Below are 25,185 nucleotides of genomic sequence, written 5' to 3'. Positions count from 1 at the left end.
CATACATACATACAGACAGACAGACAGACAGACAGACAGACAGACAGATAGATAGCCAGCTCATCATGACATCAACACATGACATGTGTAAATAGCATTACATGGGACAGGTGTTCATAATCTTTGATAATTATGTGTTTATTATGAATGCTGACACAATTATGTTTACATATATTATTACATATATTATATTATATTATATTATATTCACAACAACATACATTAATGTGTTTAGATGACAAAAACGCATGACAGACACAAACACACCTGCTGCAGGTTGCAACAGCGCCCTCTTGGCCCAGTTTAATAATATATACAATACAATATTATAAAGAGTTTCATATAATGACAACACAGCCAATCTCAGCTCATTCTAATGAAGAATTTTATTTGAAAACCCAAAGATATTTATTTCAACAACATGATGGAAATAGTTGGCAAACACCACATTTCCTGTTTTACACACTGTTTTACACTGTTTTACACTCGGGGGAAATTAATTTACACAAGAGATCAGAAAATAAGTACAGCTGTATATAAGAGACATGCTGTTTTCACCAAGTTACAACACCAGTGTTCTCATGAAACCAGTATTATGGCCAGACTAACCATTTAGGATGCCCCGGGGCAAAAACGTGCTATTGGGCCCCTACTGACCCCCCATCTACCACCCTCTATGCAATGTGCATGTACTTGCTGTCTCTAAGATCATGTCCACACTAAGCTGGCTTGTCACACAAGTGCCATTCCTGTTATTGTGTTTTATGGGCTTGTATATAACTGTCACTGTGATTGGACGTATTGGTGCCATCTTGTGATTCATCCTGTCAAGCATTTATAATTCTACAAATTCTTAACATGATGCAGCATTTGACTTCAGCTCTTGGCACAATAACTTACCAATGTGTACTTCAGTGTGGCTGGCCTGTCGTCAGAGAGGTTTGATTAATTACCTGTGCACATTAAATCCCACTCCCTTTCCCCCCCATAGCTTTAATTTATCCATAATCGGTTATTTCACAGACATCTCATCCTACCAGTGTCATAGTCCTTCAGTTTTGCCTCAAACTGAAGCAGAGAGAAGGCTGAAAAGGTTGTGATCTTTCAGTTCCCATGTTGCACACTTTAGAGATTAATTTGTAAACCAAATTGTTTCAAATTTTGAAAAATCGGGAAAGTCCCTTAAGTCCTTAGGGAGAAAATGACATATGATTTCATATTCTTTAACCAGCGTCTCATGTATATTTGAGCTGTCCTATTTTCTAACCTCTGCTCCTTTGTCTTTCCAGTTAATCAGAGTTATTATATCAGACTTTGGCAGACCCTTTAAACTCTTAATCCAGAGCTTTAACCCGTATTGTAGTGCAGACTATTTACTGAGTATGGGGTATTGCAACATTGTCAGTATTATTACATGTTTGTGTTGTTACATGTTTGGATGTTTATTTGGCCATTGACTGGCTGTTTTTTGGAGTGTAAAGATGGAAATCAGAGGAATGAAATTAGTAGCTTGTTCAATGCACTTTTATTATGGGACATTTCCATTTGCGGCGCCATTTTTCAGGGCTTAGATCCCTTTGAATTTAGAAGGGTGCAAGAAAGGGTGGGGCAAAAAAAAAAACATGGTGTGAAGAGGAAAGAGAGGAAAAGGGCAAGTGAGGTTGGGGACTCCGGCTGGGCCGCTGGAAACACATATTAGTCAGTCTGTAGGATGACAGAGATGGACAGGACACAGACACAAAGAGGTGACGCTACTGTACGCACAGTAACAGGAGTGTATTGAGTTTAAAGGCCTCACCTGTCTGTCGCTTTGGTGTGTAAAAAAAAAAAAAAAGAAAAAAGAAAAAAAAGGGGGTTGGGGAGGGAGTTCTGATACCACCACATTTCTGTCACTTGGCGTCGACCTGCATGCCTAAAGAAGGGTGCACAAAGTGTGATGTGTTGACTTTGACCTTTGATAGAAAATTGCTTGCAATACGGAACACACCTGTTACACAACAATTTGTACTGCCTGAGAAAAGTTGCACCCAGTTTTAGAGGTTGTATAATTGTGAGGAGTCAGTATTTTTATGGTTGGAAAATAAAAAGTATCCTCCACCGAAAGATGTACAGTTGGAAAAAAAAAGCATTTTGTACACCATTCTTGATGTTTGAGATAAGATTAAAAAAAAAAGATTAAAACATTGAGGAATGTTCCATTTTCCTGTAAATTGTACCTCTATTTATTTGCCTTATTTAGTTTGCTATATTTTGTATGTACACACAGCATTACAACAAAATGTTATATTAAAAATATGAATAATTAAACTGTGGTCCGTGTATGATGAGTAGTTTTGAGACTTGTATAAGAATGAGAATCTTTTTTTTTCATTTCTATAATTTTATTTTTGTTTTGTATTTTTCTCACCCTGTGTCTTTTGTAGGGTTACAATAAACTTTTGTCCCTTACAGCTGATTGTTTATTCTTTTCTTCACAATCATTTGTTGAGATGAGAGTTTGAGTCACACGTGTATCGACACAGAAGGGCTTGATGGTGTGTGTTTATACGGGTGGAGAGAAGAATTTCTGAACACTTACAAAACATACGTCTTATGCTACGAAGTTGGATTCTGTGGTATCGATAGAGATCCTCTTAATTTAGTCTTTGATCTATCAAAGGGATAAAACTATTAGTCGCTTAATCAATTAGTTGATCAACAGAAATCATTGTACAACAGTTTTGATAATGGATTCATGCTTTTAAGTCATTTATCCAGAAAAAGGCCAAACATTCTGCTGGTTTTTCACTGGTTTCAGATATTTTATAGACCAAATGTGTAACCAGTTAATCAAAAAATCAATTGACTTCTTAATTGATAATATGAATAACTCTCACTTGCAGCCTTAGTCTATGATCTAGACTTGATTAATCTACATGTGGTGTTGACACACAAAAGGAAAAATGTAGTGGCAACAGTTACAGTGATGTAGTTGCATCAATAGCAAGAAACTCAAATGACCACACTTAATGTCTCCATTCTACCAACATCAAGTCAGAAAGAGTATCATTGTAATGGTGAAAATGTTCCAAATAAAAGAAAACTCACAGTGGTGTTTCTGATATTCTGTCCAGCCCACACATGTAAATAGAGGTGGATTTAATGCTGGTATTGAGCCCACTGAAGAATGTGGAGGTGTAGTAACTCATCCTGTATTAGAATGCATATATATCATGAATAAAACCTACAATAGTACTAATGTGTTTATTAGTGACACTGATAAAAACAACAATGAATAATAATGATAAACATCATAGTTAATATCTGTTTATTTTCTGTTGGTTGATGTTGTGTTGCAGTTCCCCACTGTGACCACTGGGAGGCAGTGAAAACTCATCACAACATCAAACCCAAGGACGCCAACATTATTATAAATACATACATACATACAGACAGACAGACAGACAGACAGACAGAAAGATAGATAGCTTGCTCATCATGACATCAACACATGACATGTGTAAATAGCATTACATGGGACAGGTGTTCATAATCTTTGATAATTATGTGTTTATTATAAATGCTGACACAACTATATTTACACATATTATTACATATATTATATTGTATCATATTATATTATATTATATTTATTTTTACATCATTAAAGTGCTTAGATGACAAAAACGCATGACAGACACAAACACACCTGCTGCAGGTCACAACAGCGCCCTCTTGGCCCAGTTTAATAATATAGTATAATATATACAATATAATAATATAAAGAGTTTCATATAATGACAACACAGCCAATCTCAGCTCATTCTAATGAAGAATTTTATTTGAAAACCCAAAGATATTTATTTCAACAACATGATGTAAATAGTTGGCAAACATCATATTTCCTGTTTTACACTCTATCGAAAAATGCAGAAAGATTACCAAACTATGTTTTGTATCCAGTCAATTTCATTGATAAAACCCAAACTCACAAATCACAGATTTGTCTCTAATATCTGTGTAGCTTCTGTTAATTGACGTTGTGTTGCAGTTCCCCAATGTGGCCACTGAAAGGAAGTGAAAACTCATCACAACATCAAATCCACAGACGACATCATGCCACAAGGGTTTATTATTCATAAAGATACAATTAATAGCCTGCTGAATATGATTATTAATATTAGTATTGATACAAATTTTAATATTCTTCTTCTCATCAGTGTTACTAACAACAAAAACAACAATGCATCACAAAAATAATTCAAAGAGCAAAGCAATCAAATATTTCAAAGGCTCTTTTGCAGTATACACAGTTTTATATATGGAAAATAAGATAAAAATCCCTATTTGAAATGTTGAAATGTTGAAATTTTCAATGTACTAAGCTGCAACAAGTTGATTGTCAATAATGTTTGTATTAATTAGAGTAAGTTAGACTTGCATGGAGGCCATTTGATAGACTGAAAATGCGCAGCTAGGATATAAAACTTAGATTTTGTTTACAGCACTTATTACAAGTATAATGCAAATTTACTTATTTTTTGTACAATCTTAAATGTGCCATTAAATGCCATATTTCCATTTACAATATGATATCACACCGAGGTGTTCAAACCCAGGGCCTTCTTGAATACTCTCTGTGCATCGTCAGCGAGCATGTTGAGGAAAGTATTCAGACTGTTGTAGGTGGAGGCAAAAGAGAGGGCCATTGCAGCTGGGATTCCAAACATTGGAATGTATCTGGATCCTTCATCTGCTGCCATTAATGCAGCTCCACTTACAGACAAAGACACTAGCTTAATGATAAGCTCTTTGGTTATTTCTTTACCAGCCAGTGGTGATGTCATCACTGCTTTAAGATCATCCACAGGCACACGTGCACTAAGAGCAAGTTTCTGCAATGACCCACTATCAAGACCAAAAGTAACTTGGTATTCTATGACAGCATTAGCCAGACTGGTCAGATCAATAGCAACAGAGAGCCCAGGAACTGGTACAGATGCTATGAGCGCAGACAAACATGCAAGATATTTTATTTTGGCCTGTAAAGCCTCTTTCTTCTTGTTGATGATCTCTTGGCTGACAGTGGGCATGGCCAACAGCAGAGCATTCCTCTTGTGTGCAGGAAGTTCTCTCTCTAAGGTCTCCTCTAACAGATGGAAATCATACAGGTGGAGATCAAAGCTGGACACCAGGAAGACCTGTGGAGCCTCAACACCTTGTTTTTGAAGACCTGTGTCACAGATGGTTAAAAAAGGTTAATTCAGTAGAACAAATTGTTATCTCAAGCTTCTTTTTTTTGAAAATTTGCAAATTGCAAAGTGCCAATAATTGTGTACAACTAATTTTACATATTTGCTAAACTTGATCTACAGCCAGTTAATACTCAGCCACCACTTCAAATCCTACAGTCACAATCTGTTATAGGTGGCACAAATTCAGAAATCCTCACAAAAAAAATAGATCTAGTAAAAATAAACAGACAAATAACATCAAGGTAAGAAGTAGATTGAGGCAAACATGGGTCAAATGGTGTCTGCAGGGTGATTATTATATTTTAAAATAGTATTATAAAAGCCTCTTACCTTGAATGCAGTTTTCCCTAATTTGTGCCAGAGTCCTTTCTGCATTGAACTCCCTCTGACATCTTTCCTCATTGCGTAGATCGTTGTCAATCTTTGAGCGAACAAAGTAGAACTTTTTCCTCATCTTCTGAATCTCCTGAGCGAGCTTCACATCATTTTCTCTGAAGCGAGTGTCAGAGATGATGATGAAGAAGTCAAACTTCTCAAATCCAACATGCTCCAGGTACTTGTCAGCAGGAAAGTTGGTGGTGCCAATACCAGGGAGATCCCATAATGTAACATTGGGATAGTTTGGATGGTGGTAAGGTGTAACCTCTGAGGTGGTCTCTACACAACCAGTAGGGGCGGCTCTCTCATCCCTGTTGTCTATGCCTCTGAAGGCATTCACAAAGGAGGATTTACCAGAACCAGACTCTCCTGTGATGCCAATATGTAGTGGAATCTTATTCTGCTGATCCAAATACTCTTGGATCTTTGCAGCTGCTTCTGCAGGTTCATTGTTCCTCAGTGCTTCCTTTATTTCTTCTATTGGTTCATAACCAAATGGATTATCCATATCACTCCCTGAAGAATCAATCAATCAACCAATCAATTTTTATTTATATAGCGCCAAATCACAACAAAAGTCATCTCAAGGCACTTTTCACATAGAGCAGGTCAAGACCGTACTCTTTAAGAACCCAGCTCTTGGTGGGCGGCCATCTGCTTTGACCGGTTGGGTTGAGAGAGAGAAAGAGGGAAAGGGGGGGGGGCAGAATAACAACAATCATAACGACAACAGCATCAGCAACAGCAACAGCCAGGGAAGGATGCCAACAGGACTGTGAAGGACTGCGAAGGCTCGGCCCAGAACCCAGGGTTTCTTGCGAGATGAGAAAGCACAAAAAAAAAAAAAACTCCGGGGAAGAAGCAAAGTTAGTGACATGCATTGATGTTACATGAATGCATACAGATGGAGAGGAGGAGGAGGAGAGAGGAGCTCAGTGCATCATGGGAAGTCCCCCAGCAGTCTAGGCCTATAGCAGCATAACTAAGGACTGATCCAAGGTGAGCCTGGTTGGCCTTAACTATAAGCTTTATCAAAAAGGAAAGTTTTAAGCCTACTCTTAAACATAGAGAGGGTGTCTGCACCCCGGACTGAATCTGGAAGATGGTTCCACAGAAGAGGAGCCTGATAGCTGAAGGCTCTGCCCTGCATTCTAGGAGCGCAGTGTTCTAGTGGGATAATACGGTACTATGAGCTCTTCAAGATATGATGGTGCCTGACCATTAAGGGCTTTGTAAGTTAGGAGAAGGATTTTAAATTCTATTCTAGATTTTACAGGAAGTCAATGTAGCGAAGTTAAAATGGGAGAAATGTGATCTCTTTTTCTAGTTTTAGTCAGTATACACGTGCAGCTGCATTCTGGACCAGCTGGAGAGTCTTTGGAGACATGTTAGAGCAGCCTGTTAATAAGGAATTGCAATAATCCAGCCTAGAAGTAACAAATGCGTGGACTAGTTTTTCTGCATCTTTTAGGGACAGGATGTGCCTGATTTTTGCAATATTATGTAAGTGAAAAAAGGCAGTCCTTGAGATTTGATTTATGTGGGAGTTAAAGGAAATATCCTGATCAAAGATAACTCCCAGATTCCTTACGGTGGTGCTGGAGGCCAGGGTAATGCCATCGAGAGTAGCTATATCATTAGATAATGTGTTTCTAGGGTGTTTAGGGCCAAGCACAATAACTTCAGTTTTATCTGAGTTTAGTAGTAAAAAATTGCAGGTCATCCAGGTCTTTATGTCCTTAAGGCATGCTTGGAGTTTGTTTAACTGATTGGTTTCATCAGGCTTCATTGATAAATATAACTGGGTATCATCTGCATAACAATGAAAATTTATGGAGTGTTTCCTAATAATATTACCTAAAGGAAGCATATACAAGGTGAATAGAATTGGTCCAAGTACAGAACCTTGTGGAACTCCGTGTCTAACTTTTGCCTTCACGGAGGATTCATCATTAACATGTACAAACTGAAATCGGTCTGATAAATAGGACTTAAACCAGCTTAATGCAGTTCCATTAATGCCAATTAAATGTTCCAGTCTCTGCAAAAGGATTTGATGGTCAATTGTGTTGAATGCGGCACTAAGATCTAACAGGACAAGTATGGAGACAAATCCTTTGTCCGATGCAGTAAGGAGGTCATTTGTGACTTTCACCAGTGCTGTCTCTGTGCTATGATGTGCTCTAAATCCTGGCTGAAAATCCTCAAATAAACTATTGTTATGTAGAAAGTCACATAACTGATTAGAGACTGCTTTTTCAAGGATCTTAGAGAGAAATGGAAGGTTAGATATAGGTCTATAATTGGCTAAAATGCCTGAATCAAGAGTAGGCTTCTTAAGAAGAGGTTTAATTACAGCTACTTTAAAGGGCTGTGGTCAGTAGCCTGTTACTAAAGACAGATTGTTCATATCCAGTAAAGAAGTGCTAACTAAGGTTAAGGCTTCCTTAAGCAACCTAGTTGGGATGGGGTCTAAGAGACAGGTTGATGGTTTAGCTGAACAAATCATTGAAGTTAGTTCAGAAAAGTTGACTGGAGAAAAACAGTCCAAATATATGTCAGGATTTACAGCTGTTTCTAAGGTGCCTGTGTTTGGGGAGAAAACGATGCCTGTTGAGGGCAGGAGGTGGTTAATTTTGTCTATAATAGTTAGAATTTTATCATTAAAGAAGCTCATAAAGTCATTACTACTGAGAGCTATAGGAATACATGGATCAATAGAGTTATGGCTCTTTGTCAGCCTGGCCAAAGTGCTGAAAAGGAACCTAGGGCTGTTTTTATTCTCTTCTATTAATGCTGAGTAATAGGCGGCTCTGGCATTACAGAGGACCTTCCTATGTATTTTAAGACTATCTTGCCAGACTAAGCAAGATTCTTCCACTTTGGTGGAACGCCAAATCCTTTCCAATTTTCGTGATGTTTGCTTTAATTTGCGGGTTTGGGAGTTATACCATGGAGCTAACCTCTTATGTTTTATTATCTTCCTTTTTAAGGGGGCGATGGAGTCGAGTGTTATTCGTAATGAGCCTGCAGCACTATCAACAAGATTATCAATTTCGGAGTTATCATAACGTTAACATAAGAGTCCTCTGTAGTATTGAGACATTGAATTCAGTACTGATGGAATTACTTCCTTAAATTTATCTACACCACTATCAGATAGACATCTAGTGAGGACATTTTTGTCTAATGGTGTGTAATCCAGTAATAGGAATTCAAAAGTTATTAAAAATGATCTAATAAAACAGGATTTTGTGGAAAAATTATTAAATGTTCAATTTCAATCCCATAAATCAGAACAAGGAATTCAGAGTACGGGCCAGGAGGACGGTACACTATAACAAATAGAACTGGCTGTAAAGTTTTCCAGGTTGGCTGAGAGAGACCAAGAACAAGGCTTTCGAATGAGTTATAATAAAATTTAGGTCTAGGGTTGATGATTAGGCTTGAGTTGAAAATAGCTGCAACTCCTCCTCCTCGGCCAGTGTCTCGAGGAATATGAGTATTAATATGACTGGGGGGAGTGGATTCATTCAGGCTTACATATTCTTCATGACACAGCCAGGTTTCAGTAAGACAAAATAAATCAATATGATGATCTGAGATGAAATCGTTTACTAATACAGCTTTAGATGACAGAGGGCAAGTGAGGTTGGGGACTCCGGCTGGGCCGCTGGAAACACATATTAGTCAGTCTGTAGGATGACAGAGATGGACAGGACACAGACACAAAGAGGTGACGCTACTGTACGCACAGTAACAGGAGTGTATTGAGTTTAAAGGCCTCACCTGTCTATCGCTTTGGTGTGTAAAAAAAAAAAAAAAAGAAAAAAGAAAAAAAAGAGGGTTGGGGAGGGAGTTCTGATACCACCACGTTTCTGTCACTTGGCGTCGACCTGCATGCCTAAAGAAGGGTGCACAAAATGTGATGTGTTGACTTTGACCTTTGATAGAAAATTGCTTGCAGTACGGAACACACCTGTTACACGACAATTTGTACTGCCTGAGAAAAGTTGCACCCAGTTTTAGAGGTTGTATAATTGTGAGGAGTCAGTATTTTTATGGTTGGAAAATAAAAAGTATCCTCCACCGAAAGATGTACAGTTGGAAAAATGACCACACTTAATGTCTCCATTCTACCAGCATCAAGTCAGAAAGAGTATCATTGTAATGGTGAAAATGTTCCAAATAAAAGAAAACTCACAGTGGTGTTTCTGATATTCTGTCCAGCCCACACATGTAAATAGAGGTGGATTTAATGCTGGTATTGAGCCCACTGAAGAATGTGGAGGTGTAGTAACTCATCCTGTATTAGAATGCATATACATCATGAATAAAACCTACAATAGTACTAATGTGTTTATTAGTGACACTGATAAAAACAACAATGAATAATAATGATAAACATCATAGTTAATATCTGTTTATTTTCTGTTGGGTGATGTTGTGTTGCAGTTCCCCACTGTGACCACTGGGAGACAGTGAAAACTCATCACAACATGAAACCCAATGACGCCAACATTATTATAAATACATACATACATACAAACAGACAGACAGACAGACAGAAAGATAGATAGCTTGCTCATCATGACATCAACACATGACATGTATAAATAGCATTACATGGGACAGGTGTTCATAATCTTTGATAATTATGTGTTTATTATAAATGCTGACACAACTATATTTACACATATTATTACATATATTATATTGTATCATATTATATTATATTATAGTTACAACAACATACATTATTAAAGTGTTTAGATGACAAAAACGCATAACAGACACAAACACACCTGCTGCAGGTCGCAACAGCGCCCTCTTGGCCCAGTTTAATAATATAGTATAATATATACAATACAATAATATAAAGAGTTTCATATAATGACAACACAGCCAATCTCAGCTCATTCTAATGAAGAAATTTTATTTGAAAACCCAAATATATTTATTTCAACAACATGATGTAAATAGTTGGCAAACATCATATTTCCTGTTTTACACTCTATCGAAAAATGCAGAAAGATTACCAAACTATGTTTTGTATCCAGTACTTATAGTCAATTTTATTGATAAAACCCAAACTCACAAATCACAGATTTGTCTCTAATATCTGTGTATCTTCTGTTGATTGATGTTGTGTTGCAGTTCCCCAATGTGGCCACTGAGAGGAAGTGAAAACTCATCACAACATCAAATCCACAGACGACATCATGCCACAAGGGTTTATTATTCATAAAGATACAGTTAATAGCCTGCTAATATGATTATTAATATTAGTATTGATACCAATTTTAATATTCTTCTTCTCATCAGTGTTACTAACAACAAAAACAACAATGCATCACAAAAATAATTCAAAGAGCAAAGCAATCAAATATTTCAAAGGCTCTTTTGCATTATACACAGTTTTATATATGGAAAATAAGATAAAAATCCCTATTTGAAATGTTGAAATGTTGAAATTTTCAATGTACTAAGCTGCAACAAGTTGATTGTCAATAATGTTTGTATTAATTAGAGTAAGTTAGACCTGCATGGAGGCCATTTGATAGACTGAAAATGCGCAGCTAGGATATAAAACTTAGATTTTGTTTACAGCACTTATTACAAGTATCGTGCAAATTTACTTACTTTTTGTACAATCTTAAATGTGCCATTAAATGCCGTATTTCCATTCACCATATGATATCACACCGAGGTGTTCAAACCCAGGGCCTTCTTGAATACTCTCTGTGCATCGTCAGCGAGCATGTTGAGGAAAGTATTCAGAACTCTGTAGGTTGAGGCAAAAGAGAAGCCCATTGCAATTGGGATCCCAATCACTGGAATGAATCTGCACACTTCCTCTGCTGCCATTAATGCAGATGTGGTTGCAAATTGCAATAACAGCTTCATCATAAGATCAGAGGTTATTTTTGTTGCAGCCAGTGGTGAAATGATGACAGCCAACAGATCTTCAAATGGCACACCTGTGGTTTGAGCAAGTCTCTCCAGTGATGGGATATCAAGACCTAACCCAACTGCAAATTTTATAACAACACAAACGATCACACCTATGTCAACAGCAAAAGAAAGCCCAGGGACTGGTACTGCTGCTACAAGTGCAGATAGTCCGGCATAGTATTCTATTTGTGACTTTAAAGCCTCTTTCTTCTTGTTGATGATCTCTAGGTTGACAATGGGCATGGCAAACAGCAGCGCATTCCTCTTGTGTGCAGGAATTTCTTCCTCTAAGGTCTTCTGTAACAGATGGAAATCATACAGGTGGAGATCAAAGCTGGACACCAGGAAGACCTGTGGAGCCTCAAAATGTTGTTTTTGAAGACCTGTGTCACAGATGGTTAAAAAAGGTTAATTCAGTAGAACAAATTGTTATCTCAAACTTTTTTTTTTGAAAATTTGCAAATTGCAAAGTGCCAATAATAGTGTACAACTAATTTTACATATTTTCTAAACTTGATCTACAGCCGGTTAATACTCAGCCACCACTTCAAATCCTACAGTCACAATCTGTTATAGGTGGCACAAATTCAGAAATCCTCACAAAAAAATAGATCTAGTAAATATAAACAGACAAATAACATCAAGGTAAGAAGTACATTGAGGCAAACATGGGTCAAATGGTGTCTGCAGGGTGATTATTATATTTAAAAATAGTATTATAAAAGCCTCTTACCTTGAATGCAGTTTTCCCTGATTTGTGCCAGAGTCCTTTCTGCATTGACCTTCCCATGACTTCTTCCCTCATTGTGTATATCGTTGTCAATCTTTGAGCGAACAAAGTAGAACTTTTTCCCCATCTTCCGAATCTCCTGAGCGAGCTTCACATCATTTTCTCTGAAGCGAGTGTCAGAGATGATGATGAAGAAGTCAAACTTCTCAAATTCAACATGCTCCAGGTACTTGTAAGCAGGAAAGTTGGTGGTGCCAATACCAGGGAGATCCCATAATGTAACATTGGGATAGTTTGGATGGTGGTAAGATTTAACCTCTGAGGTGGTCTCTACACAACCAGTAGGGGCGGCTCCCTTGTCATTGTTTTTTATGCCTCTGAAGGCATTCACAAAGGTGGATTTACCAGAACCAGACTCTCCTGTGATGCCAATATGTAGTGGAATGTTATTCTGCTGATCCAAATACTCTTGGATCTTTGCAACTGCTACGTCATGTTCATTGTTCTGCAGTGCTTCCTTTATTTCTTCTATTGGTTCATAAGCAAGTGGATTATCCATAGCACTCCCTGAAGAATAAAGAAAACCAGAGCATCATCACACTGTTTTATTAAAGAATATATGAGCCCACCCTCACCTAATCATGCATAAAAACAGAATATCAAGCAAAGTAGATGCATTTAATAATACAACATATATTTTCCAAAAATAAAATCTTGTGTAGTCTGTACTGTGTAGGCTACAGTGTGGCTGTCACTAATCTTTAATGGTAAAACTTATGGCAAAACCATCAAAACATGAAAAAATGAATTCAGAACAGTCTTGATTTTGCCTCTGTTCCCTTAAAAGACCATTAACTCATGACATTACACTGTTGGCTCACTACATACCGGTACACAAAGACAGCACAAAGTGTTACATAGGAGAAAGCTGCAGTGATGAGCAAAGAAAAATATAAGCTAAAGCTGAATATTACTCAGTTGCCTCCTTAATATTGAAACAGATGCAACTTTAACAATCAAACAAGCACACTGTAAATAAATGTGAATACATGACTTACTGTATGAGGTACTTTGAACGTTAAGCCCTGTAGACAGTCATGAAGGAAAACGCCCTGCTGTATAAACAGGAAACTGACTACAGAGAAGGAAATGTGTACGTGTGAGCTGAACCCTGTGACTTCTGCAGGTCCGTATTACGTCAAAAAAACATCTATGTTGTCTTATAACTTACTCTGTTTTTGAGCTTCTTGTCAAATTACTTTGAAAGTATGTTTAGTCTGTCTGAAAAGGTTTATTGTGGTCTTTGTCATGCTGTCACGTCCTATCAGGACTTTTTCTGTTTTTTGGACTCTTTGTGTTTTTTTTCTTTTGACTTCCTTGGTTTTTGTTATCCTTCTGATGCCCTCAGACTTTTTCTGTTTTTAGTTGGACTTTTGAGGGGCTCTTTCATTTGTGTTGCTTTTGTTTCCTGGTTTTGGTTTTCTCTGTTCCCTTGTGTGTTCCTCCTGTGTTTTTTGTGTCACCTGTTTGTTTACTTTAGTTCCTGTTTTATTTTGTAATATTTCCTCCTTGTGTCTGGTCACTTTACTTCCTGTGTTTGATTATTTCATGTGTCTCACCTGTGTCTCCTTTCCCTCACCTGTGTTTCATTTGCAATCACTCCCTGTGTATTTATAGTCCAGTTTTCAGTGCGGTCTTTGTCGAGTTGTCTGCTTCTGTCCGATGTTCCTGTGTCACCTGCGTTCTGGTTCGTTCCGGTTCGTTCCCATGACTTTTTGCTTTTTCTTTAAAAAATATCTACATCGGATTGTCCCTGCCTACCGTCTCTGCATTTGGGTCCACCTGCTCCACTCACCCACCCTGACACATGCTGGTTTGAGCAAAATTACAAGTGACCAAAAATATGAATATATCGGGGGAAATTAATTCATACAAGAGATCAGAAAATAAGTACAGCTGTATATAAGAGACATGCTGAGAAAAGTTGCACCCAGTTTTAGAGGTTGTATAATTGTGAGGAGTCAGTATTTTTATGGTTGGAAAATAAAAAGTATCCTCCACTAAAAGATGTTCAGTTGGAAAAAAACAGCATTTTGTACATCATTCTTGATGGTCCTGTAAATTGTACCTCTATTTATTTGCCTTATTTAGTTTGCTATATTTTGTATGTACACACAGCATTACAACAAAATGTTATATTAAAAATATGAATAATTAAACTGTGGTCTGTGTATGATGAGTAGTTTTGAGACTTGTATAAGTATGAGAATCTTTTTTTTCATTTCTATAATTTCATTTTTGTTTTGTATTTTTCTCACCCTGTGTCTTTTGTAGGGTTACAATAAACTTTTGTCCCTTACAGCTGATTGTTTATTCTTTTCTTCACAATCATTTGTTGAGATGAGAGTTTGAGTCACACGTGTATCGACACAGAAGGGCTTGATGGTGTGTGTTTATACAGGTGGAGAGAAGAATTTCTAAACACTTGCAAAACATACGTTTTATGCTATGAAGTTGGATTCTGTGATATCGATAGAGATCCTCTTAATTTAGTCTTTGATCTATAATAGGGATAAAACTATTAGTCGCTTAATCAATTAGTCGATCAACAGAAATCATTCTACAACAGTTTTGATAATGGATTCATGCTTTTAAGTCATTCATCCAGAAAAAGGCCAAACATTCTGCTGGTTTTTCACTGGTTTCAGATATTTTACAGACCAAATGTGTAACCAGTTGCAAAAAAACCCCGACAGTTGCGTAATTGATAATATGAATAATTGTCACTTGCAGCCCTAGTTTATGATCTAGACTTGATAAACCTACATGTGGGGTGTTCACACACAAAAGGAAAAATGCAGTGGGAACAGTTACCGTGATGTAGTTTAATCAGTAGCAACACTTAATTGCTCCATTCTACCAGCATCAAGTCAGAAAGAGTATCATTGTAATGGTGAAAATGTTCCAAATAAAAGAAAACTCACAGTGGTGTTTCTGATATTCTGTCCAGCCCACACATGTAAATAGAAGTGGATTAAGTGTTGGTATTTTACCCACTGAAGAATGAGGAGGTGTAGTAACTCATCTTGTATTAGAATGCATTAGATGTATATACTTTTTTTAAATGACAAGTGTATATCATAAATAAAACCTACAATAACATGTTTATTAGTGACACTGATAAAATGACAATGAATAATAATGATAAATATCACAGTTAATATCTATATTTTCTGTTGATTGACGTTGTGCTGCAGTTCCCCAATGTGGCCACTGAGAGGAAGTGAAAACTCATCACAACATCAAATCCACAGACGACATCATGCCACATGATGTTTATTATTCATAAAGATACAGTTAATAGCCTGCTAAATATGAAAACAACAATGCATCACAAAAATGATTCAAAAAGCAAAGCAATCAAATATTTCAAAGGCTCTTTTGCATTGTACAGTTTTATATATGGAAAATAAGAAAAAAATCCCTATATTGAAATAATAAAGAGAGAAGTTTCAGTGTACTACCAAGCTGCAACAAGTTGACTGTCATGAGACCTGCATGGAGGCCATTTGATAGACTGAAAATATACTCAAATGTGCAGCTAGGATACAAAACTTGTCATAACTTGTCTTACAAAAAATGTCATGCAAATTTAATCACGAAAAATAATTCAAAAGCTCTTTTGTACAGTTTTAAATGTGCCATTAAATGTCATATTTCCATTCACCTTATGATATCACACTGAGATGTTCAAACCCAGGGCCCTTCTAAATACTCTCTGTGCATCATCAGCGAGCATGTTGAGAAACATATTCAGAGCTCTGTAGGTTGAGGCAAAAGAGAAGCCCATTGCAATTGGGATCCCAATCACTGGAATGAATCTGGACCCTTCCTCTGCTGCCATTAATGCAGTTGTGGTTGCAAATTGCAATAACAGCTTGATGATAAGATCAGAGGTTATTTTTGTTGCAGCCAGTGGTGAAATGATGACAGCCATCAGATCTTTTAATGGCACACCTGTGGTTTGAGCAAGTCTCTCCAGTGATGGGATATCAAGACCTAACCCAACTGCAAATTTTATAACAACACAAACTATCACACTTATGTCAACAGCAAAAGAAAGCCCAGGGACTGGTACTGCTGCTACAAGTGCAGATAGTGTGGCAGAGTATTTTATTTGTGACTTTAAAGCCTTTTTCTTCTTGTTGATGATCTCTAGGTTGACAGTGGGCATGGCCAACAGCAGCGCATTCCTCTTGTGTGCAGGAAGTTCTCTCTCTAAGGTCTTCTCTAACAGATGGAAATCATACAGGTGGAGATCAAAGCTGGACACCAGGAAGACTTGTGGAGCATCAACACCTTGTTCTTGAAGACCTGTGTCACAGATGGTTAAAAAGGGTTAATTCAGTAGAACAAATTGTTATCTCAAGCTTTTTTTTTTTTTTTGAAAATTTGCAAATTGCAAAGTGCCAATAATTGTGTACAACTAATTTTACATATTTTCTAAACTTGATCTACAGCCGGTTAATACTCAGCCACCACTTCAAATCCTACAGTCACAATCTGTTATAGGTGGCACAAATTCAGAAATCCTCACAAAAAATAGATCTAGTAAATATAAACAGACAAATAACATCAAGGTAAGAAGTACAACAAGGCAAACATGGATCAAATGGTGTCTGCAGGGTGATTATTATATTTAAAAATAGTATTATAAAAGCCTCTTACCTTGAATGCAGTTTTTCCTGATTTGTGCCAGAGTCCTTTCTGCATTGAACTCCCTCTGACTTCTTTCCTCATCCTGTAAGTTATGGTCAATCTTTGAGCGAACAAAGTAGAACTTTTTCCTCATCTTCTGAATCTCCTGAGCGAGCTTCACATCATTTTCTCTGAAGCGAGTGTCAGAGATGATGATGAAGAAGTCAAACTTCTCAAATTCAACATGCTCCAGGTACTTGTCAGCAGGAAATTTGGTGGTGCCAATACCAGGGAGATCCCATAATGTAACATTGGGATAGTTTGGATGGTGGTAAGGTGTAGCCTCTGAGGTGGTCTCTACACAACCAGTAGGGGCGGCTCTCTCATCCTTGTTGTCTATGCCTCTGAAGGCATTCACAAAGGTGGATTTACCAGAACCAGACTCTCCTGTGATGCCAATATGTAGTGGAATCTTATCCTGCTGATCCAAATACTCTTGGATCTTTGCAACTGCTACGTCATGTTCATTGTTCTGCAGTGCTTCCTTTATTTCTTCTATTGGTTCATGACCAAATGGATTATCCATAGCACTCCCTGAAGAATAAAGAAAACCAGAGCATCATCACACTGTTTTATTAAAGAATATATGAGCCCACCCTCACCTAATCATGCATAAAAATAGAATATCAAGCAAAGTAGATGCATTTAATAATACAACATATATTTTCCAAAAATAAAATCTTGTGTAGTCTGTACTGTGTAGGCTACAGTGTGGCTGTCACTAATCTTTAATGGTAAAACTTATGGCAAAACCATCAAAACATGAAAAAATGAATTCAGAACAGTCTTGATTTTGCCTCTGTTCCCTTAAAAGACCATTAACTCATGCCATTACACTGTTGGCTCACTACATACCGGTACACAAAGACAGCACAAAGTGTTACATAGGAGAAAGCTGCAGTGATGAGCAAAGGTCTTATAAGAAAAATATAAGCTAAAGCTGAATATTACTCAGTTGCCTCCTTAATATCGAAACAACTACACTGTAAATAAATGTGAATACACGACTTACCGTATGAGGTACTTTGAACGTTAAGCCCTGTAGACAGTCATGAAGGAAAACGCCCTGCTGTATAAACAGGAAACTGACTACAGAGAAGGAAACGTGTACATGTGAGCTGAACCCTGTGACTTCTGCAGGTCCGTATTACGTCAAAAAAACATCTATGTTGTCTTATAACTTACTCTGTTTTTGAGCTTCTTGTCAAAGTACTTTGAAAGTATGTTCAGTCTGTCTGAAAAGGTTTATTGTGGTCTTTGTCATGCTGTCACGTCCTACCAGGACTTTTTCTGTTTTGTGGACTCTGTGTTTTTGTTCTTTTGACTTCCTTGGTTTTTGTTATCCTTCTGATGCCCTCAGACTTTTTCTGTTTTTAGTTGGACTTTTTGAGGGGCTCTTTCATATGTGTTGCTTTTGTTTCCTGGTTTTGGTTTTCTCTGTTCCCTTGTGTGTTCCTCCTGTGTTTTTTGTGTCACCTGTTTGTTTACTTTAGTTCCTGTTTTATTTTGTAATATTTCCTCCTTGTGTCTGGTCACTTTACTTCCTGTGTTTGATTATTTCATGTGTCTCACCTGTGTCTCCTTTCCCTCACCTGTGTTTCATTTGCAATCACTCCCTGTGTATTTATAGTCCAGTTTTCAGTGCGGTCTTTGTCGAGTTGTCTGCTTCTGTCCGATGTTCCTGTGTCACCTGCGTTCTGGTTCGTTCCGGTTCGTTCCGGTTCGTTCCGGTTCGTTCCCATGACTTTTTGCTTTTTCTTTAAAAAATATCTACATCGGATTGTCCCTGCCTACCGTCTCTGCATTTGGGTCCACCTGCTCCACTCACCCACCCTGACACATGCTGGTTTGAGCAAAATTACAAGTGACCAAAAATATGAATATATCGGGGGAAATTAATTTATACAAGAGATCAGACAATAAGTACAGCTGTATATAAGAGACATGCTGAGAAAAGTTGCACCCAGTTTTAGAGGTTGTATAATTGTGAGGAGTCAGTATTTTTATGGTTGGAAAATAAAAAGTATCCTCCACTAAAAGATGTTCAGTTGGAAAAAAACTGCATTTTGTACATCATTCTTGATGGTCCTGTAAATTGTACCTCTATTTATTTGCCTTATTTAGTTTGCTATATTTTGTATGTACACACAGCATTACAACAAAATGTTATATTAAAAATATGAATAATTAAACTGTGGTCTGTGTATGATGAGTAGTTTTGAGACTTGTATAAGTATGAGAATCTTTTTTTTTCATTTCTATAATTTCATTTTTGTTTTGTATTTTTCTCACCCTGTGTCTTTTGTAGGGTTACAATAAACTTTTGTCCCTTACAGCTGATTGTTTATTCTTTTCTTCACAATCATTTGTTGAGATGAGAGTTTGAGTCACACGTGTATCGACACAGAAGGGCTTGATGGTGTGTGTTTATACAGGTGGAGAGAAGGATTTCTAAACACTTGCAAAACATACGTTTTATGCTATGAAGTTGGTTATGTGTTATGTGTTTATTATAAATGCTGACACAACTATATTTACACATATTATTACATATATTATATTGTATCATATTATATTATATTATATTTATTTTTACATTATTAAAGTTTTTAGATGACAAAAACGCATGACAGACACAAACACACCTGCTGCAGGTCACAACAGCGCCCTCTTGGCCCAGTTTAATAATATAGTATAATATATACAATATAATAATATAAAGAGTTTCATATAATGACAACACAGCCAATCTCAGCTCATTCTAATGAAGAATTTTATTTGAAAACCCAAAGATATTTATTTCAACAACATGATGTAAATAGTTGGCAAACATCATATTTCCTGTTTTACACTCTATCGAAAAATGCAGAAAGATTACCAAACTATGTTTTGCATCCAGTACTTATAGTCAATTTTATTGATAAAACCCAAACTCACAAATCACAGATTTGTCTCTAATATCTGTGTATCTTCTGTTAATTGACGTTGTGTTGCAGTTCCCCAATGTGGCCACTGAAAGGAAGTGAAAACTCATCACAGCATCAAATCCACAGACGACATCATGCCACAAGGGTTTATTATTCATAAAGATACAGTTAATAGCCTGCTGAATATGATTATTAATATTAGTATTGATACAAATTTTAATATTCTTCTTCTCATCAGTGTTACTAACAACAAAAACAACAATGCATCACAAAAATAATTCAAAGAGCAAAGCAATCAAATATTTCAAAGGCTCTTGCAGTATACACGGTATTATATATGGAAAATAAGATAAAAATCCCTATTTGAAATGTTGAAATGTTGAAAGTTTCAATGCACTAAGCTGCAACAAGTTGATTGTCAATAATGTTTGTATTAATTAGAGTAAGTTAGACCTGCATGGAGGCCATTTGATAGACTGAAAATGCGCTAGGATATAAAACTTAGATTTTGTTTACAGCACTTATTACAAGTATCATGCAAATTTACTTACTTTTTTTACAATCTTAAATGTGCCATTAAATGCCGTATTTCCATTCACCATATGATATCACACCGAGGTGTTCAAACCCAGGGCCTTCTTAAATACTCTCTGTGCATCGTCAGCGAGCATGTTGAGGAAAGTATTCAGACTGTTGTAGGTGGAGGCAAAAGAGAGGGCCATTGCAGCTGGTGGTCTCTACACAACCAGTAGGGGCGGCTCTCTCATCCCTGTTGTCTATGCCTCTGAAGGCATTCACAAAGGAGGATTTACCAGAACCAGACTCTCCTGTGATGCCAATATGTAGTGGAATCTTATTCTGCTGATCCAAATACTCTTGGATCTTTGCAGCTGCTTCTGCAGGTTCATTGTTCTGCAGTGCTTCCTTCATATCTTCTATTGGTTCATAACCAAATGGATTATCTATATCACTCCCTGAAGAATCAATCAATCAACCAATCAATTTTTATTTATATAGCGCCAAATCACAACAAAAGTCATCTCAAGGCACTTTTCACATAGAGCAGGTCAAGACCGTACTCTTTAAGAACCCAGCTCTTGGTGGGCGGCCATCTGCTTTGACCGGTTGGGTTGAGAGAGAGAAAGAGGGAAAGGGGGGGGGGGGGGCAGAATAACAACAATCATAACGACAACAGCATCAGCAACAGCAACAGCCAGGGAAGGATGCCAACAGGACTGTGAAGGACTGCGAAGGCTCGGCCCAGAACCCAGGGTTTCTTGCAAGATGAGAAAGCACAAAAAAAAAAAAAACTCCGGGGAAGAAGCAAAGTTAGTGACATGCATTGATGTTACATGAATGCATACAGATGGAGAGGAGGAGGACGAGAGAGGAGCTCAGTGCATCATGGGAAGTCCCCCAGCAGTCTAGGCCTATAGCAGCATAACTAAGGACTGATCCAAGGTGAGCCTGGTTGGCCTTAACTATAAGCTTTATCAAAAAGGAAAGTTTTAAGCCTACTCTTAAACATAGAGAGGGTGTCTGCACCCCGGACTGAATCTGGAAGATGGTTCCACAGAAGAGGAGCCTGATAGCTGAAGGCTCTGCCTCCCATTCTACTTTTAAAGACTGTAGGAACCACCAGTAAGCCTGCATTCTAGGAGCGCAGTGTTCTAGTGGGATAATACGGTACTATGAGCTCTTCAAGATATGATGGTGCCTGACCATTAAGGGCTTTGTAAGTTAGGAGAAGGATTTTAAATTCTATTCTAGATTTTACAGGAAGCCAATGTAGCGAAGCTAAAATGGGAGAAATGTGATCTCTTTTTCTAGTTTTAGTCAGTACACGTGCAGCTGCATTCTGGACCAGCTGGAGAGTCTTTGGAGACATGTTAGAGCAGCCTGTTAATAAGGAATTGCAATAATCCAGCCTAGAAGTAACAAATGCGTGGACTAGTTTTTCTGCATCTTTTTGGGACAGGATGTGCCTGATTTTTGCAATATTACGTAAGTGAAAAAAGGTAGTCCTTGAGATTTGATTTATGTGGGAGTTAAAGGACATATCCTGATCAAAGATAACTCCCAGATTCCTTACGGTGGTGCTGGAGGCCAGGGTAATGCCATCCAGAGTAGCTATATCATTAGATAATGTGTTTCTAAGGTGTTTAGGGCCAAGCACAATAACTTCAGTTTTATCTGAGTTTAGTAGTAAAAAATTGCAGGTCATCCAGGTCTTTATGTCCTTAAGGCATGCTTGGAGTTTGTTTAACTGATTGGTTTCATCAGGCTTCATTGATAAATATAACTGGGTATCATCTGCATAACAATGAAAATTTATGGAGTGTTTCCTAATAATATTACCTAAAGGAAGCATATACAAGGTGAATAGAATTGGTCCAAGTACAGAACCTTGTGGAACTCCGTGTCTAACTTTTGCCTTCACGGAGGATTCATCATTGACATGTACAAACTGAAATCGGTCTGATAAATAGGACTTAAACCAGCTTAATGCAGTTCCATTAATGCCAATTAAATGTTCCAGTCTCTGCAAAAGGATTTGATGGTCAATTGTGTTGAATCCGGCACTAAGATCTAACAGGACAAGTATGGAGACAAATCCTTTGTCCGATGCAGTAAGGAGGACATTTGTGACTTTCACCAGTGCTGTCTCTGTGCTATGATGTGCTCTAAATCCTGACTGAAAATCCTCAAATAAACTATTGTTATGTAGAAAGTCACATAACTGATTAGAGACTGCTTTTTCAAGGATCTTAGAGAGAAATGGAAGGTTAGATATAGGTCTATAATTGGCTAAAATGCCTGAATCAAGAGTAGGCTTCTTAAGAAGAGGTTTAATCACAGCTACTTTAAAGGATTGTGGTACATAGCCTGTTACTAAAGACAGATTGTTCATATCTAGTAAAGAAGTGCTAACTAAGGTTAAGGCTTCATTAAGCAACCTAGTTGGGATGGGGTCTAAGAGACAGGTTGATGGTTTAGCTGAACAAATCATTGAAGTAAGTTCAGAAAAGTTGACTGGAGAAAAACAGTCCAAATATATGTCAGGATTTACAGCTGTTTCTAAGGTGCCTGTGTTTGGGGAGAAAACGATGCCTGTTGAGGGGAGGAGGTGGTTAATTTTGTCTATAATAGTTAGAATTTTATCATTAAAGAAGCTCATAAAGTCATTACTACTGAGAGCTATAGGAATACATGGATCAATAGAGTTATGGCTCTTTGTCAGCCTGGCCAAAGTGCTGAAAAGGAACCTAGGGCTGTTTTTATTCTCTTCTATTAATGCTGAGTAATAGGCGGCTCTGGCATTACAGAGGACCTTCCTATGTGTTTTAAGACTATCTTGCCAGACTAAGCGAGATTCTTCCACTTTGGTGGAACGCCAAATCCTTTCCAATTTTTGTGATGTTTGCTTTAATTTGCGGGTTTGGGAGTTATACCATGGAGCTAACCTCTTATGTTTTATTATCTTCCTTTTTAAGGGGGCGATGGAGTCGAGTGTTATTCGTAATGAGCCTGCAGCACTATCAACAAGATTATCAATTTGGGAGTTAACATAACGTTAACATAAGAGTCCTCTGTAGTATTGAGACATGGCATTGAATTCAGTACTGATGGAATTACTTCCTTAAATTTATCTACACCACTATCAGATAGACATCTAGTGAGGACATTTTTGTCTAATGGTGTGTAATCCAGTAATAGGAATTCAAAAGTTATTAAAAATGATCTAATAAAACAGGATTTTGTGGAAAAATTATTAAATGTTCAATTTCAATCCCATAAATCAGAACAAGGTCTAGGGTGTGGTTAAGACAGTGAGTGGGATTATTTACACATTGAGAGAAGCCAACCGAGTCTAATAATGAGATAAATGCAGTACTGAGACTGTCATTATCGACGTCCACATGAATATTAAAATCACCTACTATAATTACTTTATCTGTACTAAGGACTAAGTTTGATAAAAACTCTGAGAATTCAGATAGGAATTCAGAGTACGGGCCAGGAGGACGGTACACTATAACAAATAGAACTGGCTGTAAAGTTTTCCAGGTTGGCTGATAGAGACTAAGAACAAGGCTTTCGAATGAGTTATAATAAAATTTAGGTCTAGGGTTGATGATTAGGCTTGAGTTGAAAATAGCTGCAACTCCTCCCCCTCGGCCAGTGTCTCGGGGAATGTGAGTATTAATATGACTGGGGGGAGTGGATTCATTCAGGCTGACATATTCTTCATGACACAGCCAGGTTTCAGTAAGACAGAATAAATCAATATGATGATCTGAGATTAAATCGTTTACTAATACAGCTTTAGATGACAGAGATCTAATGTTCAAGAGTCCACATTTAATTCTCTTATTTTGTTGTACTATTGCAGTAGTGGTTTTAATTTTTACTAGATTTTTATGAATGACTCTTCTTTTGTTTACTTTGGATTTAATTGATTTAAAAAATAAAAATAGAATATCAAGCAAAGTAGATGCATTTAATAATACAACATATATTTTCCAAAAATAAAATCTTTTGTAGTCTGTACTGTGTAGGCTACAGTGTGGCTGTCACTAATCTTTAATGGTAAAACTTTAATGGCAAAACCATCAAAACATGAAAAAATGAATTCAGAACAGTCTTGATTTTGCCTCTGTTCCCTTAAAAGACCATTAACTCATGACATTACACTGTTGGCTCACTACATACCGGTACACAAAGACAGCACAAAGTGTTACATAGGAGAAAGCTGCAGTGATGAGCAAAGGTCTTTTAAGAAAAATATAAGCTAAAGCTGAATATTACTCAGTTGCCTCCTTAATATCGAAACAGATGCAACTTTCACAATCAAACAAGCACACTGTAAATAAATGTGAATACATGACTCACCGTATGAGGTGCTTTGAACGTCACTATTCAAGACAAGAAAAGTTTAAATCCTATTACAGTGCTGGACAGTTTCACAATACAGAGTTAAGCCCTGTAGACAGTCATGAATGACAATGCCCTGCTGTTTATAGATATCACTTGTGATATCTATAAACACTTGCAGCCTTAGTCTATGATCTAGACTTGATTAACCTACATGTGGTGTTGACACACAAAAGGAAAAATGTAGTGGGAACAGTTACAGTGATTTAGTTCCATCAATAGCAAGAAACTCAAATGACCACACTTAATGTCTCCACTCTACCAGCAT

At 37.3% G+C, this 25,185-nt stretch overlaps 3 protein-coding genes and 1 long non-coding RNA gene across 6 annotated transcripts; 1 reads left to right on the top strand and 3 right to left on the bottom strand.

Annotated features, from left to right (window-relative positions):
• Positions 1-4,445: 4,445 nt before the first annotated feature.
• On the bottom strand, positions 4,446-24,997 carry LOC137200437 (interferon-inducible GTPase 5-like). The gene is made up of 3 exons (XM_067615257.1): positions 24,876-24,997; positions 5,565-6,128; positions 4,446-5,212 (listed from the first exon to the last, which is right to left on the bottom strand). Exons 2-3 carry the CDS (start codon positions 6,118-6,120, stop codon positions 4,575-4,577), a joined length of 1,194 nt encoding a protein of 397 aa, XP_067471358.1. The 5' UTR covers positions 6,121-6,128; positions 24,876-24,997; the 3' UTR covers positions 4,446-4,574.
• LOC137200438 (interferon-inducible GTPase 5-like) lies at positions 10,529-24,992 on the bottom strand. 2 transcript variants are annotated; one of them, XM_067615259.1, is made up of 3 exons: positions 24,876-24,992; positions 12,301-12,864; positions 10,529-11,950 (listed from the first exon to the last, which is right to left on the bottom strand). In XM_067615259.1, exons 2-3 carry the CDS (start codon positions 12,854-12,856, stop codon positions 11,313-11,315), a joined length of 1,194 nt encoding a protein of 397 aa, XP_067471360.1. In that variant the 5' UTR covers positions 12,857-12,864; positions 24,876-24,992; the 3' UTR covers positions 10,529-11,312. The 2 variants fall into 2 exon arrangements, with proteins under 2 accessions (XP_067471360.1, XP_067471359.1); XM_067615258.1 differs by lacking the exon at positions 24,876-24,992 and adding an exon at positions 13,356-13,602.
• LOC137200440 (uncharacterized) lies at positions 13,375-14,361 on the top strand. The gene is made up of 2 exons (XR_010931958.1): positions 13,375-13,414; positions 14,234-14,361. It is a non-coding gene; the product is annotated as an uncharacterized lncRNA (long non-coding RNA).
• On the bottom strand, positions 15,752-25,006 carry LOC137200436 (interferon-inducible GTPase 5-like). 2 transcript variants are annotated; one of them, XM_067615254.1, is made up of 3 exons: positions 24,876-25,006; positions 17,026-17,589; positions 15,752-16,671 (listed from the first exon to the last, which is right to left on the bottom strand). In XM_067615254.1, the coding sequence occupies exons 2-3, from the start codon at positions 17,579-17,581 to the stop codon at positions 16,034-16,036; spliced, it is 1,194 nt and encodes a 397-aa protein (XP_067471355.1). In that variant the 5' UTR covers positions 17,582-17,589; positions 24,876-25,006; the 3' UTR covers positions 15,752-16,033. The 2 variants fall into 2 exon arrangements, with proteins under 2 accessions (XP_067471355.1, XP_067471356.1); XM_067615255.1 differs by lacking the exon at positions 24,876-25,006 and adding an exon at positions 18,068-18,345.
• Positions 25,007-25,185: the final 179 nt, after the last annotated feature.

This window comes from Thunnus thynnus, chromosome 16, assembly GCF_963924715.1.
Source record: "Thunnus thynnus chromosome 16, fThuThy2.1, whole genome shotgun sequence".
Classification (NCBI taxonomy): Eukaryota; Metazoa; Chordata; class Actinopteri; order Scombriformes; family Scombridae; genus Thunnus; species Thunnus thynnus.
The sequence above is the reverse complement of the archived record's forward strand: the minus strand, read 5'-3'. Positions and strand labels throughout refer to the sequence as shown.

Bases quoted from the DNA above. Each gene is read 5' to 3' on its own strand.
- LOC137200436 (XM_067615254.1), bottom strand. From the start codon at position 17,581: ATGGATAATCCATTTGGTCATGAACCAATAGAAGAAATAAAGGAAGCA. The intron at 16,672-17,025 runs GTAAGAGGCTTT...TCTGTGACACAG, and splicing joins CAGGAAAAACTGCATTCAAG to GTCTTCAAGAACAAGGTGTT.
- LOC137200437 (XM_067615257.1), bottom strand. From the start codon at position 6,120: ATGGATAATCCATTTGGTTATGAACCAATAGAAGAAATAAAGGAAGCA. The intron at 5,213-5,564 runs GTAAGAGGCTTT...TCTGTGACACAG, and splicing joins TAGGGAAAACTGCATTCAAG to GTCTTCAAAAACAAGGTGTT.
- LOC137200438 (XM_067615259.1), bottom strand. From the start codon at position 12,856: ATGGATAATCCACTTGCTTATGAACCAATAGAAGAAATAAAGGAAGCA. The intron at 11,951-12,300 runs GTAAGAGGCTTT...TCTGTGACACAG, and splicing joins CAGGGAAAACTGCATTCAAG to GTCTTCAAAAACAACATTTT.